Source organism: Chiloscyllium plagiosum, unplaced genomic scaffold (genome assembly GCF_037043375.1).
Source record: "Chiloscyllium plagiosum isolate Xiang-an unplaced genomic scaffold, Cpla_swu_hap1 HiC_scaffold_23, whole genome shotgun sequence".
Taxonomy (NCBI): domain Eukaryota; kingdom Metazoa; phylum Chordata; class Chondrichthyes; order Orectolobiformes; family Hemiscylliidae; genus Chiloscyllium; species Chiloscyllium plagiosum.
The window spans coordinates 57,274,158-57,296,680 of NW_028270161.1; the positions used below are offsets into that span (position 1 = coordinate 57,274,158).

The 22,523-nt window shown below is 43.4% G+C and overlaps 1 protein-coding gene and 1 long non-coding RNA gene across 4 annotated transcripts in view; one reads left to right on the forward strand and one right to left on the reverse strand.

Moving 5' to 3' along the window:
* ube2na (ubiquitin-conjugating enzyme E2Na) overlaps positions 1 to 19,850 on the reverse strand; it is a 33,427-nt gene extending 13,577 nt beyond the window's left edge. Inside the window, exon 1 of the mRNA XM_043713342.2 lies at positions 19,693 to 19,850. Coding sequence (XP_043569277.1) covers positions 19,693 to 19,725 — 33 coding nt within the window. The 5' untranslated portion in view covers positions 19,726 to 19,850. The remainder of the gene's footprint in view (positions 1 to 19,692) is intronic.
* LOC122561561 (uncharacterized) overlaps positions 19,350 to 22,523 on the forward strand; it is a 44,846-nt gene continuing 41,672 nt past the window's right edge. Inside the window, exon 1 of one of the 3 annotated variants that reach the window (XR_015761192.1) lies at positions 19,350 to 19,626. This is a non-coding gene — a long non-coding RNA (uncharacterized LOC122561561). The remainder of the gene's footprint in view (positions 19,627 to 22,523) is intronic. The other 2 variants (XR_015761191.1, XR_006315038.2) reach the window with 2 other exon arrangements.

Here is a 22,523-nt window from a genome sequence, read left to right on the forward strand (position 1 = left end):
CTGATTGTACCCTCTCAAATTGCAGATTGAAGCTTATTGTATTATGGTCACTACTTCCCAATGGCTCCTTCACTTAGAGGTCCATGATCAATTCTGGCTCGTTGCACAATACCAGATCCAGAATTGCCTTCTCTCTGGTAGGCTCCAGCACCAGCTGTTCAAAGAATCCATCTCAGAGACACTCCACAAAGTCTCTTTCTTCAGGCCCAATGCCATCCTGATTCTCCCAGTCTACCTGCCTGTTGAAATCCCCCATAACTGTAGTAACATCTTTGCAACAGGCCAAATTCAGCTCCTGATTCAACTTAAATCCGACATCCAGACTACTGTTTGGAGGCCTGTAGATAACTCCCAAGAAAGTCTTTTTACCCTTAGTATGGATAAAGCTGAGAAATTGACTCTACATCTCCTGACTCTAGGTCCCCCCGCGCAAGGGGCTGAATATCATCCCTTACCAACAAGGCCACTCCACCCCCTCTGCCCGTCAGTCTGTCCTTACAATAGCACGTGTATCCTTGAATATTCATTTCCCAGGCCCTGTCCACTTTAAGCCACGTCTCAGTTATCTCCACAATATCGTATCTGCCAATTTCCAAGAGCCTCACGCTCATCTATCTTATTTCTAATGCTTCGTGCATTCATATATAGTATTTTTTAGTTTGTTACTGCCCTCACCCTTCCCATCAACTCCTATTTCACTCAATCTTACAGCATGATCCTTTGAGTTTTCTGCTTCATCGATACAGTTGTCTTTCTTGACTTCCCTTGTTCTAACTTTCCCTTCAATTTCCTTCTTAAACATCCAGTTTGTCCCCTCCCCCCGCTACTTAGTTTAAACGTAGCTGTGTTACAGTAGCAAACCTGCCTGCCAGAATGCTGGTCCCCAACCTATTAAGGTGCAAACCATCTCTCTTGTATAATTTATGCTTACCACAAAACATACCCTAGTGATCCAAGAATTTAAATCCTTGCTTCCTGCACCAGTTCCCCAGTCACACGTTCAAGTCCATTATCTCCCTGTTTCTGGCCTCACCAGCCCAAGGAACTGGAAGCAAACCAGAGATAACCACCTTGGGCGTCCTGCTTTTCAGCCTTTTTCCTAGTTCTCCGAAGTCCCGCTGTAGTATGTTCCTCCTCTTCTCCCTGACATCATTTGTGCAGACATGTGCCACCACCTCTAGCTCTTCACCTTAGTCCTTGAGGATTTCCTGCAATCTGTCTGTGATGTCTTTAACCCTGGCACCAAGAAGGCAACACACCATCCTTAAGTCCCGCCTGCTGCCACAAAAACCCCGGTCAGTTCTTCTCACTATGGAGTCCCCTATTACCACGGCTGTGCAATGTCAGGCTCTTCCGCTATGCCTCCACTCCAACTTTTGATTGGCAGACCTGGCTGCCTCACGGACTGGCAGAGACATCCGGCTCTACTGTTTCCAAAAGATTCAGCTTGTTCCTGACAGGTACTTCCCCCGCAGTCGCTTGCACCTGTCTCCTCTCTGCCTGCCTCATCGTCTGCTCTCTTCTGGTATGGTCAGTCTAATAACCTCGCTGAAGGTCTTGTCCAGAAAGATCTCATTCTCTTGGAGAAGCCTAAGGTCCTAGAGTTCTTTCATCAGTGCTGCAATATGCTCTGTCAGTAGCTGAATGTGCACACACTTTCCACACTTATGAGCCAGACACACCAGAGTCGTTGACCTCCCACATCAATCACGTAGCAAACTGAACCAGCTTGGCAGTCATGTCTTCACCCTCTTCAACTGTGACGTAATCACTTCACTCAACCTCCTTGTCAAAGACTCCTGAGCCAAAGCCTCACTCTTCAATCCACAGGAACTTCCTTGGACCCTCTTTTTGGGGCAAGTCTGTGGACTTTTAATTTAGGTTAGAGGAGGGGGTGGGAGGGAGGCCCTACTTTGTAGGACCTGGGGTCTAGTACACACCCACTCAAATAACACTTACCTTCCCTACTGGCTTTGCGCTCGGACTTCACTTCTGCCCAGCACCCGCCGTTCTCTGCTGCAAAAATCTTCTTGCTTACCAAGAATCTACCTACCTCTGCCTTAAAAATATCTAAAAGCTCTGTTTCCAGAGGAGAGATCCAAGACATTAACTTAAAACACAATATGGTTGCTACATAGGTGAAGATGCAACCAGTCATGTCACCCAATCGTGACAAGACAAGCCGCAAGAGTCGTCTGTGGATAAGCTGATGACCCAGAATTCCATTTGCAGTGACATGATTATTATAGCATGTGCTGCTGATAAGGGCTCAGAGAAGCAAGGTGCAAGTTTCAGTTCTGGACAGTGGGTCACTACACCTCTCGCCCCTGGAGTGGGCCCCCATCCCTAAATTATTCCAGCAGTGTTATTTCCTTCCACTGCTTCTGTAATATTAAGTTGTTCTTTACACAATATGGTGAATGATGTACACAATTAAAGTGTGTCATACTGTTAAAACAGTAGCGCCTAATTCTAAGTTCTCTCACAAAATGAAATGTCCTCTCCACCTGCACCTTGTCAAAACCTCAGGATCGTGCATGCTTCAATCACGTTCCTTCTTATTCTTTTAAATTTCAGTGATAAGTCTAGCCTATCCAACTTTTCTCACTCCAGACAGCCCACCGACTCCTAGTTTAGTCTGGTAAACCTGCCCTAAACTGCTTCCAGTTCATTTAAATGCTTCTTCATATAAAGAAGTGACTATGAGTTAAGTAGTACTTCAGGTGTGTAACTGAAGCAGAACCACCCTAACAGTCAATTCCCCTAGCAATAAACAAGAACATTCTACAGACTTTCCTAATTAGTTGATGTACCTGCATATTAGCCTTTTGAAATTCGTGCACTAGGACAACCAAATGCCTTGACAACTGTTTCTTTGCAATGCTTCCTCCCAAAATAGGCAATTTCACATTTTGGCAGGAAGGATTAAAGAAGCACCATCTAAAAAAACGATGAGAGGTTACAGAGTTGAGATGCAGAGGTATTTGGGTGACCTAGTGGAAGAAATAAAGAGTATCAATGTTCATTCTGGATAATTTCACATATTCCCATTCCCACTCACAGCCCATCCATCTCTTTGTATCCTCTTTAGAGCAAATTTACCAACCTTTGTTGTCAGGACGTTTTGCAACTAGTCGGTTTTGCTATAATGCAGCAGTTCCAATCGCACAACCCAGTGTTAAGAAAATCACATAATAGCAGTGCCATTTAAATTGAAAGAGCCAGAAATCACACTATAACCAATACATGCTTTTAAAGTGTGCTCTTTAGAAACAGTGTCGCTAATTTGTCAATCTCATTACAGCAAATCTGCATTAACAAAATTCATGTTATAGTAGATGACCTATACTAGTTCCTTTCAAAGAGTTTATAATTTGTACACAGTTCAAATCCCAATCCCATTGAACACTAACTTAATTTTGTCAACCTAACTAAAAAGACCATTTATTCCTACACACTGCTTTTGGTTAGCCAGTCCATCTTCAAATTTTAAATTAGATTAGTGTGGAAACAGGCCCTTTGGCCCAACAAGTCCACATTGACCCACCGAAGCGCAACCCACCCGGACCCATTCCCCTACATTTACCCCTTCACCTAACACCACGGGCAATTTAACTTGGTCAATTCACTTAACCTGCCCATTTTTGGACTGTGGGAGGAAACCCACACAGACAAGGGGAGAATGTGCAAACTCCCCATTGAGTCACCTGAGGCAGGAATTGAACCCGGGTCTCTGGTGCTGTGAGGCAGCAGTGCTAACCACTGTGCCACCGTTTCTGCTAATATTCTTTGCTATACACCAAAAAGATTTTATTTTCTGCAATAACCTTTGTGGAGAAGGATCAAAGTCCTTCTGAAAATCTAAATACATCCAAAACATCCTGCTGTAACTTTAATAATTGCTTTCTTTTTATTATGACAACTATCAAGCTATATGGCCTGTACTTTCCCATACTCTATGCCCCTATTTTGAATATAGAAGTTATATTTGCTATTTTCCAATCTGAATGAGACCATTCTCTGAATCGGTTACTGGCCTCCAGGGTTCTGAGGAAAAGATATGTGGCATTATTTAGAATTATTTGAGAAAATAAAGTGTTGAAAGTTGCAGAAGTGACTGGTTGGAGTGTACAAAATTGAGATAATCAACACAGAAGTTGTTGCATTCAGTTTCATACCTCAATTAGAAAGTAAATTTTGCAATATTAATCAGTAAGCAATAGCCTCTAACAGAGAAGCACTATGACAACAAATAAATAACACAAACTTGCAGCTTTGACTATTTACTCAAAGTACGTAACTAATGTTAAAAGATTAACTTGTACACTCTCTGGATATTAAATATAATGTTAAAAGGGTTAAACTGTACGGTGCTTCTCCAAGAAGCTGAACATTCGGTCTCACAAATAGCATGCAGGAATTTGGGATGACTATCCCTTGTAGCCACACTTCATTTGGGCAGCCATTTATTATTATTCTACTGCTATTATCAAACTTTCATTCAGAAATACTTTCATAGCCATCTCCCAGCCAAATCAAATTCATTTGCATAATCCTCCCCCAATACTGAATCATATCACACCTACATTGCCTTGGGGAATCACAGTCAGGAAATTGTTTGCATAACGATTCCCCAGGATTAGGGCATTTACATTATTCCCAAGGAAAACCTCATCCTACCATTGTTGCTGGGGCAACATCTGGTAATGGTGGCGATTCGGGAGGTGGGGGTACCTGGTGTGTGTGTGTGCGTGTGCGTGTGTATATATTAAAAAAAAAGAGGATGTGGTTCCTTTGTTTGGGGCCTCTTTAGACTCAACTTCACATGCCTGCAAAGAGGATCACAAAAAAAAAGGGTGGACCACCTACCTTGCACAGGCTTTAATAAAAACTGTTTGCAGAAGTTGGTGTATGTGAATTGCATCTCCTGTGTGAAACCTCAGGAAAAGCACCTAACTTAACTGCATGATCAGTCTGTAGAGTACTGCAGTTCATCCCGTTGCAAGAGCTATATAGAACAGTGCAGCTCAGGACAGGCCCTTGATTTTGTGCTGACCTTTTATCCTACTCAAAAGATCAAACTAACCTATGTACCCTTTGTTTACTATCATCCATGTGCCTATCCTGAGAACGTGTATAGGGTAGAAGTAGGCAGGGAAAAAGTTGTTCTGAGTTTTGTGAAACAAGAGGTTCAGCTGAGCATGACTCAGCTCAGATAAAAATTATGTTAACAATAGGGCATTGGACGCAAGGGTACTGGGTTAACAAGGTGGAAAACCATTCATTATGTACAACCATTAACAAGAGGAGGTGGTCAATTTAATAAGTTGTAAGGTATTCATTATGTGAAGCCAGTTATTCACTGTAACAGCAGATGGCTTAAATCTTTGCTACTGATACTCGTGATTGTAATGGTCACCCAATTAACATATGTTGCCTTATCTAGATGCTCTTCTTTGTAAAGTGACTATATAGTTCATTGAGAAACTGTTGTTCCAGAACTCATGTTTGTGTACCTGGGCGATCATTCTCTGCCCCTCTGGGGCCCAGAATAAAGATAGAGGTAAAACTACACGGTCTGAGCGTTTTGCTTTGACGGGGGGGGGGGGGGGGGAGGCAGGGGGAAAGAGAAGACAACAACAATCCAAGAGTCGCTTAAATGTCCCTCTGAGAATATGTACAGGTAGCGAAAAAATTGAATTTTGTGAAACAAAGTATGACTCCTATCACAGAGCACTTGCAGTTAACAATGGGGTGCTGAAGGCAAGAGTAATGGGTTAACAAAAAAAAAGGTGGAAAAAAAGTATGTAGAGCCATTGAACATTACTGGAAACATTCAGTAAGGTCTGTTAAGTATCCATTATGTGAAGGCAATTAACAAGGTTAAGAACATTCATTGTTAAGAACAGCAAAAGGCTTAAATCTTGACTATTGACACTCGCTGATTGGAACGGTCACCCAATTAATATGTATGTGGTCTCATCTGGATGTTCCTCCCTGCTAAGTGATGATATATAGAACATAGAACAGTACAGGGCAGCACGGTGGCACAGTGGTTAGCACTGCTGCCTCACAGCACCTGAGACCTGGGTTCAATTCCCGCCTCAGACGACTGACTGTGTGGAGTTTGCACGTTCTCCCCGTGTCTGTGTGTGTTTCCTCCGGGTGCTCCGGTTTCCTCCCAGTCCAAAGATATACAGGCCATGCTAAATTGCCCGTAGTATTAGGTAAGGGGTAAATTTAGAGATATGGGTGGGTTGCGCTTCGGCGGGTCGGTGTGGACTTGTTGGGCCGAAGGGCCTGTTTCCACACTGTAATATAATGTAATGTAATCTAATCAGGACAGAACAGGCCTTCAGCCCACGATGTTGTGCCGACCATTGATCCTCATGCAAAGTAAACCTAATATACGAACCCTCAAATTTCTGTAACCATATGCATGTCCAGCAGTCTCTTAAATATCCCCAATGACCTCGCTTCCACAACTGCTGCTGGTAACGCATTCAACGCTCTCACCTGTGTAAAGAACCTGCCTCGGACATCCCCTCTATACTTTCCACCAAACAGCTTAAAACTATGACCGTCATGTTAACAATTTCTGCCCTGGGAAAAAGTCTTTATCGACTCTATCTACGCCTCTCATTATCTTGTACACCTCAATTAGGTCCCCTCTCTTCCTTTTTTCCCCCCAATGAAAAAAGTCCAAGCTCAGTCAACCACTCTTCGTAAAGTAAGCCCTCCATTCCAGGCAGCAGTAAACTTCCTCTGAACCCTCTCCAAAACATCCACATCTTTCCTATAACAGGGCGACCAGAACTGGGCACAGTATTCCAAATGCGGTCTAACCAAAGTTTTATAGAGCTGCAACAAGATCTCACGGCTCTTAAACTCAATCCCCCTGTTAATGAAAGCCAAAACACCATATGCTTTCTTAACAACCCTGTCCACTTGGGTGGCAATTTTATGGGATCTATGTACCTGCACACCAAGATCCTGCTGTTCCTCCACACTGCCAAGAATCCTGTACTCAACTTTCAAGTTCGACCCTCCAAAAAATGCAGCACTTCGCATTTATCCAGGTTGAACTCCATCTGCCACCTCTCAGCCCATCTCTTCATCCTGTCAATGTCACGCTGCAGCCTACAACAGTCCTCTATACTGTCAGAGGCCTCCAACCTTGTGTCATCTGCAAACTTGCTAACCCATCCTTCAATCTAATAAAAATTAGAAAGATTAGAGGCCCAAGAACAGAGCTCTGTGGAACACCACTCACTTCCAGACAGAATGCTTTCCTTCCATTACCACTTGTCTTCTGTCAATCAGCCAATTCTGTATCCAGACAGCTAAATTTCCCTGTAAACCATTCCTCCTGACCTTCTGAACGGGATTACCATGGGGAACCTTATCAAATGCCTTGCTGAAGTCCACATACACCACATCCACTGCTCGACCCTAACTTGTCTAGTAACATCCTCAAAGAATGCAATAAGATTTGTGAGGCATGACCTGCCCCTTATAAAGTAGTGCTGACTGCATTTAAATCAAACCACGCTCTTCCAGATGGTCATAAATCCTATCCCTCAAAATCCTTTCCAACACCTTGCTGACGACAGACGGGAGACTGACTGGTCTGCAATTGCCAGAGATTTCCCCATTTCCTTTCTTGGAGAGGAATTACATTGGCCTCCCTCCAGTCCTCAGGTACGACTCCAGTGGAGAGCGAGGATGCAAAGATCTTCGCAAGCGGTGAAGCAATCACATTTCTCACTTCCCAAAACAGCCGAGAAGAAATCTGGTCTGGCCCTGGTGACTTGTCAATCTTAATGTTTGTCAAAATTTTCAGCACATCAGCTTCCTCAATCTCTATCCGTTCCAGCATGCTTACCTGCTCCTCAATGGTTTAATTCGCTACAAGGTCCTTTTCTTTTGTAAAGACAGAAGCAAAAAAAAACTCATTCAGGGCTTCCCCTACCTCCTCAGACTCTATACCCAAGTTCTCTATGCTATCCCTGATCAGACCTACTCTTTGATAATTTCTTATTCCTCACATACAATTCCTTAAGAAACTTCCTGATCCAGAGAAGACAGAACTCATGTCTCTATGCATATGTGCAATCATTTGCCTCCCTCCAGGGCCCAGAATAAAGACAATGGAGGTAAAACTACATTGTGTCTGAACATGTTGCTTCGACTGATACAGGAATAGGGGAAAACGGGAGATCACCACCACTGTTGGCTTTGCGTTCCACGAACACCACTGTATAAAGAACCAAGCTCTGACATCATCCCAAACCCAGGGCAGAAATGGCCAACTATTCACTCTATTCCTCTCTTCATCCTGTATACTTATCAAATCACCTCTCACCCTTCTTCACTTCAATGAGAAAAGCCCTATCTCCCTCAACCTTTCATCATAAGAAATGACCACCAGTCCAAGCAGCATCCTGGTAAGTCTCATCTGCATCCTCTCTAAAGCTTCCACATCATTCCTATAATGAGGTGACAAGAACTGTACATGATATTCCAAGTGTGGACTTTATACAGCTGCCTCAATTTCGTTGCTCTTAAACTCAATTCTCCACCAATGAAAGCCAAGACACCATAAACCTTAAGCCTATCAACTTCGGTGACAATGTTGAGGGATCTATGGACATGGACCCCAATATCCTTGTTCCTCCACATAACCAAGAATCTGTATTCTGCATTCAAATTTGCCCTAAAATGAATCAATACACACTTTTTCAGGTTGAACTCCATCTGCCACTTCTCAGCCCAGCTCTGCATCCTATCAATGTCCCACTGCAACCTACAACAGCCCTCCACACTATTCACAACTCCACCAACCTTTGTGTCATGGCGGTGGGGGGGGGGCGGGGGGGGGGGGGGGTGGAGAATTAACCCACCCTTCCACTTCCTCATCCAAGTAATTTATTTTAAAACAAAGAACAAAAGGTCCCATTCAGATCCCTGCAGACCACCACTCACTGGTCACCGAGCTCCAGGCTGAATACTTTCTATCTACTACCACTCTCTATGGGCCAGCCAATTCTGCATCCAGGCAGCCATATTTTCCTGTATCCCATGCCTACTGAATGAGTCTACCATGGGGAGCCTTATTAAAGGCCTTGCTAAAATCCATGTACACCACATCCACTGGTCTGCCTTCAAAGTATTTTGTCAGATCCTCGAAGAAAATACAGTACAGCTTGAGAGACATTACCTGCCCTCACAAAGCCACGCTGTCTATCTCTAACCAAATTATGATCTCCTAAGTGATCACGAATCCTGTCTCAGAAGCTTCTCCAATAAGTTGCCCACCAAATACCAAAGACTGACTGGTCTGTAATTCCCAGGATTATTCCCTATTCCCTTTCTTGAACAAAGAACAACATTTGCCACCCTCCAATCATCTGGCACTACTTCATTGGACAGGGAGGACATAAAGATAAGTCACCAAAGAAAAGCAATCTCTTCCCTTGCTTCCTGTAGCAACCTTGGGTATATCCTTTCTGACCTAGGGTAATTACCATTCTTATATTTTTCAAAATTTCCAGCACATCCTCCTTAACACCAACTGTTTAAGCATATCAGCTTGTTTCACGCAGTCCTCACAAACGACATGGTCCTCTCAATACTGAAGCAAAGTATTCATTAAAAATGGACCTCCACTATCTCCTTTGCCAAGCACCAAACCCAATATGGCGTCCCCTCCACATATGGAGTCGGCCTATCTTCATACGGAGTCAGAAACCCTTCCTGGACACACTTGTCAAAGCTGCTGCATCCAAACTATGTGAATTGAAGGAGGTCCTGATCAATATTCAGGGAGTTAAAGTCACGCGTGACAACAACACTTACTTCTGTACCTTTCTAAAACCTGCCTCCCAACTTGCTCCTACATGTCCCTGTTGCTTTTGGGAGAAGTCTGTAGAAAACTCTCAATAACGTAGGTGCTCCTTTCTTGTTTCTGACTTCCACCCATACTGACTCAGTAAACAAACCCTCATTGATGACCTCCCTTTCTGCAGCTGCAATACTATCCCTGATTTGTAACGCAACTCCATTCCTTTTGAAACATCTAAACCCTGGAACATCTAAACCATTCCCGCCAGTGATATCCAAGTCTCTAATGGCCACAACATTGTAGTTCCAAGTATTGCTCCATGCCCTAAGTTCATCCCCCGTATTCCTAATACTTGTGTAAAAAGAGAGACACTTCAACCCATCATACTGACTGCAACTTTGCCCTATCAATCATCTATCCCTCCTCACAGACTCTGCATGCTATACCTGGCTGTTCACTAGCTACTCCATCCTCATCCCCTTGCTAAACTAGTTTAAACACTCCAGAAGAACTCTAGCAAATCTCCTGCCCAGGGTATTGGTGTCCCTCCAGTTCAGATGCAACCCATCTTCCTTGTACAGATCCTACCTTCCCCAGAAGGTATCCCAATTTTTAGGTTCTTTCTTGAGATTCTTACATTACCAGACATAATGCGATTAAATCATTCTTTAAATGGCAAGACCTGGTGTAAGTTATATTTTTTGTGTAACTGTAGGATGCGGTCAGAATTTTAACTGCAATATTCTTATTGATTCTGAATTGATATGATGCAAATAGCTGTGAATGACAAGGGATGGCCATGTAAATTCCTTACATTCTACCTGCAAGACAGAAAGAATCACCAGAAAAGCGCAGCAGGTCAGGCAGCATCCAAGGAGCAGGAGAATAGACGTTTTCGGGCATAAGCACTTCTTCAGGAATGAGGAAGGTGTGCCAAGCAGGCTAAGATAAAAGGTAGGAGGGACTCGGGGGGAGGGGCATTGGGAATGTGACAGGTGGAAGGAGGTTAAGGTGAGGGTGATAGGCCGGAGAGGGAGTGGGGGCGACGAGGTCGGGAAGAAGATTGCAGGTCAAGAAGGCGGAGGTGAGTCCGAGGGTTGGGACTGAGATAAGGTGTGGGGTGGGGTGGGAAGAAATGAGGAAGCTGTAGAAATCTGCATTCATCCCTTGTGGGTTGGAGGATTCCTAGGCAGAAGATGAGACGCTCTTCCTCCAGGCAGGCTGCCTACTTGTGGGACGTTTCAGAAAACACCGCTGGGACACCCGCACCAACCAACCCAACCGCCCCGTGGGTGAACACTAACTCCCCCTCCCACTCCAAGGACATGCAGGTCCTTGGCCTCCTCCATCACCAGACCATGGCTACACGACGCCTGGGACATCCAATTTCCTGCAGGTCAACAGAGCAAAGTAATCCTTTAATATCACACAAAGATCCCCATATCTGAAGCCCTCCCTCCTACACCAGCCAAATTCAAACCACTCAAATTCCCTATTGGATTTATGACCACACTATATTTATTACCTGTAGTTTTGGTTTCCTAGTGGGAGTGAAGAAATTAAAGGCACAAGACGTTCACCTAATGCTGTAGTCACTTTCCAGCAAAACCAATTAATATAAATTAAGTGATTTTTACTTTTTAAATAATGGGGCCTTTGAAAAAAAAAAAACAGGGTTAGGGGCAGAGCAGCAAAAAAAAAAAATTTTTATTTTTTAAATCATTCACTCAAATCACCCAGAAGTCTAACAAAGTATAGCACAGCCTAAATGAAGGTATAAATCACATTTAATCAATGAAACAAAAGTAAATTTAACAGTACATTTAAAAATACTGTTCATGCAGAAATAGAGGATCACCACAGTACATAAGGCTGACTCCCTCATTCTGGTAAGCGAGCTATAACACATTCTCTCCGTATGCTCAAAATGCTTTATAAATATCTAGCTTCTCTTTAGCAAGAGGTGTCCCGGTGAGGAATGCAAATGTTCTTGTCACTATGCCCCTCCATTTTTCCCAAAGGGATAATCTAGGAGTAGTGTATCTCTCACAGAAAGCTGCTCTATCGGCAGCTGACATCAGTGACCAATCTCTGCTTCCTGTTGGCTAACCAATCCTCTATCCATGCTAATACATTGCCCGTAATTCCTTGCATCATTATCTAAAGCAGCAACCTTTTAGTGTGGCACCTTGTCAAATGCCTTTTTGGAAATCTAGCAACCTCTATTATCCGAACGAAACCAGTGGGGAGTATTTTGGTTGGGTAACGGATCTGAGCATAAACAAAGGAAACATTGTAAAGTGTAAATGGAATCCCGTGACAAAGCCACAGCCAGAAGCACCGACACCAAACAATTTTACCTGTATTTGTGCTGGGAATACAGCTCAAATGATAGAAAAATAGATGCCCCCAAAATCAAAACGTGAAAATATTTCACCAGCAGAACTAATTTGGAATGTGCAGACCTACAATCAGTTCATGAAATCCTTTCCTGCTAGAGGGTATTTACATTATAGAGTTTTAGCATTTTAAATGCATTACAAAATGAAAACCACTTGGTAAAAATGTTACTGCAAAATAACATTTGGCACAATGGAAGGTATTTGATTATCTTTGCAATAAATCTTGATACAGTACATTGTCCTTTTTCTGAAAAGGATTTCTTAGCAGCTGCAGTAGTGGGTAATTTATAAATCAAGTTCTTCAGTTGTTTAAATAAATACATGTCAAAAAAATCTTACAGCTCGCTACCATTCCTGTTGGACGTGAACAAAAGAACAAAAATAGGTAGAACAGGAGGGAAGTTGAGAGTTGACTGGTGGGCAGTCTGTCTTGGAAAGAGTTTCTGCAGGTAGCGACAGTCTGTTCCTGATCTCAAATTTCAGGACCCAGAGATCTTGTTTGGATAATCCAAAATTTAGATAATTGATGTTCAGATGACCAAGGTTGTTCTGTAACCACATATATGGGTCCCCATTATCCATCTTCATAGAGTTTCAAAAGATTAGTTAAGCATGACCTGCCCTTCATGAACCCATACTGCATCCGCCCAACAGGACAATTTAGAGTCAGATGTACAGCACAGAGACAGATCCTTTGGTCCAACTCATCCACGCTGACCAGATATCCCAACCCAATCTAGTCCCACCTACCAGCATCTGGTCCATATCACTCCAAACCTTTCCTACTCATGTATCCATCCAGATGCCTTTTAAAATTTTGCAATTGTACCAGCCTCCACCACTTCCTCTGGCAGCTCATTCCAAACACATACCACCCAGAGTGAAAAAGCTGCCCTTGGGTCTCTTTTATATATCTTTCCCCTCAACCTAAACCTATGCCCTCTAGTCTGGACTCCCCTACCCCAGGGAAAACACTATTTATCTTACCCACGCCATTCATGATTATAAAAAAGTCTAAGGTCACCCCTCAGCCTCCGACGCTCCAGGGAAAACAGCCCCAGCCTGTACAACCTCTCCCTATAGCTCAAATCTTCCAACCCTGGCAACATCCTTGTAAATCTTTTCTGAACCCTTTCCAAGTTTCACAACATCTTTCCGTTAGAAACGAGACCAGAATTGCATGAAATATTGCAACAGTGGCCTAACCAATGTCCCGTATAGCTGCAATATGACCTCCCAACTCAATACTCTGACTAATAAATTAAAGCATACCAAAACAGCTTCTTCACTATCCTATCTACCTTCAATCCACTTTCAAGGAGCTGATGCCTTGCTTTTCTTCCTGATAATAGATTCAAGCATTTTCCCACTACGATTCCCCATCATTTGTCTACTTCCCATTTTGAACAGTGGCATTGCATTTGCTGATTCCCAATCTGCTGGAACTGCCTCAGAGTCAAGTGAATTTGGGAAAATTACCACAAGTGCATTTGCTATTTCTACCGCCATCTCTTTTTGCACCCTGTGATGCATTCCATCAGGACCAGGAAACCTGCCTACCCTTAGCGCCATTAACTTGCCCAACACTACCTCTTTCATGATAATGATCATCCATGAACAACTTGTATGTTCACCTTCTCCCCTCCAACAAATCGCAACATATCTTGGTCAGTAATCTGCCTATTGCTCCCAGTCATTCCACATACGGTCATTAGGTTTTAAGCACCTTGCACTGGCTGCTGAACCTATCCAGAAGTTACCTTCAGTCTCATCTCTCTTTTTCATCTATTATTATGTACCTACACAAAAATTATCCAGTAATTGCTTTGCTGTGCACACCTGAGTACGTCTAGCTCAACAACTCTGGGTCCATGCATTTGACAGTCACTTTTGGGCATCCAGTGCTGCACAGTCTGTTGATGAACTCTCACATGCTACATACCCCGATACAGCCAGCACTGTTGTCATTTCTTTATTAATTCATTCTTTTGTTAGTTCTGATTATTTCAAGAAATAATGAATCACTCGAGATTAATTAAATAGCTAACTTTCAGAATTGCGGCAGCATAGTGGCTCAGTGATTTGCACTGCTGCCTCACAGCACCAGGGACCCAGACTCGAGTCTTCGGGTGGCTGTCTGTGGAGTTTACACATTCTCAGTGTGGTTTTTCTCTAAATACCCTGGTTTCCTCCCACAGTCCAAAGGTATGCAGGCTAGGTGGAATAGCCATGGGAATTTCATGGTTATAGGGATAAAACAGGGTGATGGGTCTAAGTGGGATGCTTTTTGGAGGGCCGATGTGCACCTGATGGGCCGAATGGCCTGCTTCCACACTGTAGGGATTCTAATTAATAATGTTAAGGATTATGATTAATTAATTGGCTCAGTTATTAGTATCTTCAAATGCAATGCAAGTTTGTTCATGAGCTGTCAGTGGTGAGGCTAGCATTATTCATCCTCAAGTACCCTAATGGTGGTGGTGGTGACCTTCCACCTTAAACCGCTGCAGTTCTTTGGGTATAGGGACACCAGCAGTACTGAGAGAGTTCCAGAATTGTGACCCAGCTTGTGGCTTGAGAAGGAATGCGCAGGTGGTTGTGTTCCATTCATCAGTTGCACTAGTCCTTATAAGTGGTAGAGGTCACAGATTTGGAAGGAGTTTTGGAAAAGCCTTGATAAAATTACTGCAATGCATCTTTCAGATGTTATACACTGCTGCCACTGTGTTTTGGTGGTGAAGTGAGTGAATACTGTACTTGGTAGAGAGTGCCAAACAAACAAGCAGTTGAACAATTTGTTAAAGTGGCACTTATCCACTTGCCTGAATGAAATTCTAATCACACTTCTGACTTTCACTTGAAGATGATTATCAGGCACTGGGGAGACAGGAGTTTTTGGCCACAGAATTCCTAGTTTTTATAGCTGTGAGATAAATAGCTAATAAAGGCATATTATGCTGGAAATCTTAAGTAATGCTGGAGGAACTCAGCAGGTCTGGCAGCATCCGTGAGAAACAAGTTTGGTACCACTGTTCCTTCAGAACTACCAGTTCAGTTTCTGGTCAATGGTGAATCCCAGCATGTTGATACTGGGAGAATTCAGTGATGCTAGAGTTATTGAACAGCAAGGGGTGATTACCATTTTCACTGAGAGAACAAGCCAATTATTTTTTGTGGGATATGAATGCTACAGATGAAATCTTTAAGTCAAGCTGAACACTAACCACTTAAACATGTACAATAATGTCACCTTTATTTCCGATTTGGAGATGCCAGTGTTGGACTGGGGTGTACAAAACTTTTTTTGAAAAAAAATCACAACACCAGTTTATAGTCCAACAGATTTAATTGGAAGCACTAGCTTTTGGAGCGCCGCCCCTTCATCATCAGCTGGACAACCACCTGAGGAAGGAGCAGTGCTCCGAATACTAGTGCTTCAATTAAACCTGTTGGACTATAACCTGGTGTCGTATAGTTTTTAAATTTTGTACCTTTATTTCCAGCTGTGCAACAATTTATTTAATTACTGTCAGCATTTTCTCACCCAAGTTTGCACCGAATTATTACCAATACCATTCTTCAAAATTCTCCCAGCTTTGCATACAAGCAATCATTTAATTTGATCCATGCACCCTAAAATGACTATCTACAACCAAAAACTTTTCACATCACTGGTAAATTGTGGCAAACAGGCTCAAAATCAAAAAACGTCCTCAGGGATGAATGTTGTGCATCCAAAGGTGTAAATCTACAATGTGCTGTCATTACATTTGGCAATGGATAAAAGGAGTCATCTCAAGGGATTGAAAATTGGACAACACAGCAATCCATTTTCTAAAGAATGACAAAACAAACCAAGCAACTATATCTATTGAGTCTTACATCAACAGTTGCCAGACTAACATAACAAAGGATAGACAATAAAATAGAGAAAAGAGGAAAACCCCAACTGAAATACCTGATCTTCTGAAACAACATCTGAAGTGCATTTTGGCAAGTCCAACTACAGTTGTGGATGTCGGAATATTCAAACTAACACCTAGAGGTATAGAAGTAGTTGGTGAAAGACAGCACTAATTTGAGAACAACGTCATGGGAGCAAACTAGTACAATCGATAATCTAATGCAACTGCTCTAACAGCTGGGGAACATGAAGACTTAACTACTTTTAATTGCTGTCTTCAGTCTAGTAGAGAACTCCAACAATAAATACAAAACCCTATTTGCAAAGGAAGCAAGAAGAAAAATACTGGAAACCTAATGAAAACATATGAAGTATTCATTTGTCTGCTATCTCCCAAGACAAAATGACCCAAGAGTTTGCAGTCCAGAACAAAAAGGTCATGAAGACACTGAAAACCACTAGAAATGCAAACAACTAAGTTTCTTTTAGATATTAATAAGTTGAAAACCGGTGAAATCGTGTTTACACTTGTATGGAACCTTTGTTAGGCCACAGGTAGAGTATTGCACATTTTACGCATTCTTCACATAAAACAGGTCACAGAGGCACTCAACTGTACAAAAAGGATTAACCAGGATAACAATATTAGAGATCTACCAGAAAAGTGCTTTTCTCTGGAAAAAAAAGGATGGCTGAGATGTAGTCTCAGATGTCTGAAGAGACTTTGGTTGAAAACAAGCAGAGATGATATCCCTATGTTTGGAGATTCCAAAACACTATTTCCAATAAATAATTCAGTAAACAACCTAATTAACCTTAAAGACTGGAACTTGCTAACACACTGGTGCAAATTAGCCAAATAGCAAAGATAGTCTTATGATCTGTATTTACTGATGGAGAAACTGACATACAAATATTGTAGTGTATTCAAAATCAGTCTCATGTAGCAAGATTTTTCATTATCATGGCGAAAACTTCTCCACCCAAATGCAACCAAGGTTAAGGCTTTACCTCAAGTATGAAGAGAAAGTGAGGACTGCAGATGAGAGTCAAAGAGTTTATTAGTTTGCATGTGTCCAGAGCAAAGTAAAACTATTACCCACTAGATCTTAAATTATGCATAATATTTTCAAGCTACTTTCAACAATCTTTATTCAAAAATGCACAAAGATTACTCTGCAGCAACACACACCATAAGCCTGAACACATGAAAGTCCTTAAAACATGAAATTCAGCATTTGAACATTTCCTTTGTTTTCAGTAACAAGTAGTGGAATACCACACAAGGTGCAATCTGACCACACCAGGACAGAATGTGATGGTGACTACCTGCAGCATTCGACAACTGAATTTTTCCTTTCTCTTAACTAACCACTACCCCACATTGGTTCCTTATCCATTTATGACAGTTTCTTTAAGGAATCTTTGACCAAGCCTCCCTTTTTTTTAAAAAAGAAAAATTGGGTGAAAGACTTCCTTCCTTTACCCATTTATTTCCAATACTACATTTCATTGTTTAACCCCCTTGTATTTCTCTCATCTGGTAACCCTTGGGCTGCCTCAGACATTTCCACCATCCCTCCCAACTTGTATAAAATTACATATGCAAACAAAAACATTTGTGGAGCATCTTTCATGACACCAGCAGCATTGAAATGCTTTACAACCAATGAAGTACAACTTTATGATCGCAATATTGGTAATGCAATAGCGAAGTTGTACAAAACAAACCTCAAATAACAACATGCGGGCTAAATTCCCTACAGTCTGGAAACAGGCTCTTTGGTCCAACCAGTGCACCCCGACCCACCAAGAAATAAACCACCCAGACCTATTTCCCTCCGACTAATGCACCTAACACTATGGGCCAATTCTCCTGACCTACACATCTTTGGACTGTGGGAGGAAACTCACGCAGACACGGAGAATGTGCAAACTCCACACAGACAGACAGTCACCACATGCTGGAATTGAACCTGGGACCCTAGTGCTGTGAGGCAGCATTGCTAACCACTGAGCCACCGTGCTGCCCAGAACAGATATCTGTTCTCCTTTGGGAGCCCAGCACAACTTCAAAGACTGAGTAAGTGACACCCCGAATTAAACCAAAAAAAAAGGGAGGGGAGTTCAGATTAAGCGTATGACTGTATTGGTTTCTGTTGCCTGTTTGAGTCTACAGATTTACTTTCAGTTTTAGTTGTACTGGTATTGACAGTCTATGGCGACGTAATTCCCTTCTGACATTTTCTGAATTATACCTTTTACGTTATCATTTCATATTTTACAGGATTCACTTTCGATTATGCGCGTCAAAAAAAAAGCATTAAATCCCCCTGGTGAGCTAAACAGCAAAAGGGATCTTGACCTCAGCAGCCTATGAAAGTGGATTAGTTAAATATTTATTAAGTTAGGGAAATCAATGGTGATCGGAGTAGACGAGGGTGTGTGGAATTCCCAACACAATCAGTCCAGTAACAACCTAGAGAGACGGCAGAGCAGGCTCAAGGGACCGGTACTGCCTACATTCGTATTTTGAGCCCTATCGTTCCCCCAGGACTTTCTAACCGTTACTTCAGACACGCGCGAGGGCAGTGAATGCCGACGATTTATATAAACTTCGAGAAGCTTCCACTGCAGCTGAAGCGGAAGCGCTCAGTGTACCAGCGGCAGTCACGAAGTCACATCCCGTTAAACCGCATCCCCCACCCCCACCCCGGGATCAATGCCGGGCAGCAAATCTGCGCCGCGACAACATGGCGGAGCAGACGGGGACCTTCACCACAGGCCGAGGTCACGTGGTCGCCTACATTTCCCCAAAACGGCTCTTGCGGCCGGACCCCAACAACCCGGCATAGTCACGTGCCTCCCTTCCGAGTCCGTTGCCCGAGCAGCGCGAGAGCCCGCTTCAAACGCGGCGGCCATTCCAGCCGCGCGCCCAATACCTCAGGCGGATCTGATTGTTTCCCCTCCCCCCCTCTTCCATTAACACACGGGAGGAGGGGAATGAATGAATGAAGGAAAAGGAGCTCCTCCCCGTTTAAAAGAAGCGCTGTCGACCCGAAACCAGTCCCCCCCCCAACCCAAAATAAATTCTCTCCCATCACTCCGCTCTCAAAACACCGCCTGCGTTCGGCCTCGCCTTTCGGCGTCACCGGGCTCCAGGCTGTGACGCACCCAGCCCGCTGCGGAGGTGGCTGTCGCTCCGAGTCCCGGGGAGGGGGGGAAAGAAAGGAAAGAAAAGCTGTGAAAGGCCTCCCGCTTGGCCCAGGAAGCGGACTGCCAGCTGGCTTGCTCTCTCCTTCCCCCACCCCCCTCCCCTCCCCTCCCCAGAAAACGGCGCGGTCTCCGCCGCCATGTTGATACCATGAGGCTTTCTTTTTGAGGCTTCGCTAGCTGGAAGCGGAAGTGGTTTTGCAAGACGGGGAGGGGGGGGTGAGAAAGAAATAGGGAATAAAATCACCCTACCGCCTCAACAGGTAATTATTAAATATTTTATTTCAAAGAAAACACGTTTATACTATGTAACCTTTCGAGAGCCGTACCTTGGTAATACGCCTGGGAAGCCCGGCTGCCATTGTCGCTCGATGTTTGGGCGGCGATGCTTTCTCTCACTCGCTCTCCTGTGTTTCTCTCTCTTCCCACAAAACTGCGGGAGGAGCCGGAGCCTGTCGTCTCTCTCCTCTCTGCTTCTTTCGCCCTTCCCCCACTTCCGCGTGCGTCAGGGGAGAGCGCAAGGCCCACTGGGTAATGTAGTCCGCCGGGCAGCTCCCGCCTTGCGAGCTAACCTCGCCGGGGGACTACAATTCCCGGGCTGCACCGCGAGCCGACTGCAGGGCTCCCTTTTAACCCTGCAGGCTGCAGCCTTGCGGGTGTGAGTCTGCACTGCTGGGAAACGAAAGTGACGGTGCGTGTCAGAAAATACAAAGCAAAAACACGAGCTACTGTAATTCAGGCACCGTTCAATGTTTCGCCTGTATCTGCAGTCTGCTTATTTGCGGAATGCTTTTGAAAAGCAAATGTCACCAGAGTCTCCTCCCCGACTACAAGCCAATGGATTTGCGCCACATTTTCGAGATGTGAGAGTTGGATAAGAACTCCATAATTTTCCAACACTCTTGAATTTTGACCAACCGAGATTATTCAACTTTTAAGATACTGCAAACGCTGAACAATCGTTTATTCTGCAATGTTCAAAACTTGCTGAAACTGGTCTACCCCCGGGCCTAATTAGTTCCAGAGTACCCTTATACTTTACACTTCACGGTTTGCCCAATCCAATTTCTGTGCCCTAATTCTCTGATGTAACGCTGCGTTAGTAAGGTCCTGCCCTTCACCACCCTCGAGTTTCAACACCTACTCCACTCTCAACTCCCCCACCCCTTGCAACAGTATTGCATCCAGTTTTTGTTCAACGTCACCTGTAGTGGAACAAAATTGTCCCACTCAGTAGCAGCCACTTCTCTCACCACATTTCCCACCTGTAATAACTAGCACATACACTGTCCATCTGATCCTGTAGTTGGCATCCGTCTGAAACACAGGTCCAAAAGTACAGTAAGCAGCTACTCTGTGAAATTTACATCAGTTATTGATGTGCCAGGTTATTATTTTTTAGTTTTCAAAAAAAATTGTGATCACATAAAAGTTTTGGTCGATTGTTACAGTGCCTAAAATGGAACTTATACCTTATTACATTCTCTGAATAGCAAATAATTTTTTAGTAGTTTGGACTTCCCTCAACTAACAACAAATCATGATGTGGAGGTGCTGATGTTGGACTGGGGTGGGAAAAATTTAAAAATCACAACAGGTTATAGTCTAACAGGTTTATTTGGAAGTACAAACTTTCAGAGCACTGCTCCTTCATCACGTAGCTAGTTGCTCTGAAAGCTTGTACTTTCAGATACACCTGTTAGACTATAACCTGGTGTTGTGATTTTTAACAACAAATCAGATAAACATAGAACAATGCACCACAGAACAGGCCCTTCGGCCCACGATGTTGTGCCGGACATTTGTCCTAGCTTAAGCACCTATCCATGTACCTATCCAATTGCTGCTTAAAGGTCACCAATGATTCTGACTCTGCCACTCCCACAGGCAGTGCATTCCATGCCCCCACCACTCTTTGGGTAAAGAACCTACCCCTGACATCTCCTCTATACCTTCCACCCTTCACCTTAAATTTATGTCCCCTTGTAACACTGTTGTATCCGGGGAAAAAGTCTCTGACTGTCTATTCTATTTATTCCCCTGATCATCTTATAAACCTCTATCAAGTCACCCCTCATCCTTCGCCGTTCCAGTGAGAAAAGGCCTAGCACTCTCAACCTATCCTCGTACGACCTATTCTCCATTCCAGGCAACATCCTGGTAAATCTCCTCTGCACCCTCTCCAAAGCTTCCACATCTCTCCTAAAGTGAGGCGACCAGAACTGCACACAGTACTCCAAATGTGGCCTTACCAAGGTCCTGTACAGCTGCACCATCACCTCACGACTCTTGAATTCAATCCCTCTGCTAATGAACGCTAGAGTACAGTAATGAACGCTAAATAAACTGGTCTTTCATCTGGTTCTATGTAAATTTTCTGCTGAGATGTCTGCATCTATTTCACATACTCAATTTATTAGAGCCACTTGTCCAACTTAACTTTCACACTTAGTCACTCAATTTTATTTCCATCTTCACACCCTTTTCTGATACCATAAAGCCTTTACCAATTTCCATAAGACTTAATCACCCACTTTCCAACAGTTAACAACAGTTCAGAAAGTAATCACTCTACTACTTGTACATAATTATCTTAAATGTAATTAATACCAAAGAGAACTGTTAAGATTTGCCATTGTACCACCATGCCACTCCAATCGGTGACAGACCCAAGCAAGGCAGGAGGTGGCAAATTTTGGTATACATGCAATGTAAAGTAACCATGGCATGATGGCCAGGACGGAGAATAACCTGATCAAATATATGACAGGCAGGGGACCTTCTAAAGGAGGCAGGTCTGCCATGTCAGGAAGTCTTTGGCCCGACCTTCCATCCTCCTTGAAAACCCAACACCAGATGTCTTCTATAGGCAAATTCACAGAACTAAGTTTGTAGGAGGAAGCATTAGGGACAATTAGCAATCAAAAAGAAGGCCTACATTTGAAGATACTGAGTGACTATTTTGATTTTGTCTCCATCAAAAGGAGAACAAAACTGAGATATTGGTTGAGCTAAAAAGTGCTAGAGGAGATGTTAGAAAGACTGATTGTACTATCATTTGGACATAAACAAGATATAATCAAGAATGGTGAGGGAAGTACAGTGGCTCACTGCTGCCTCACAGTACCAGGGTTCTAGGTTCAATTCCAGCCTTGGACAA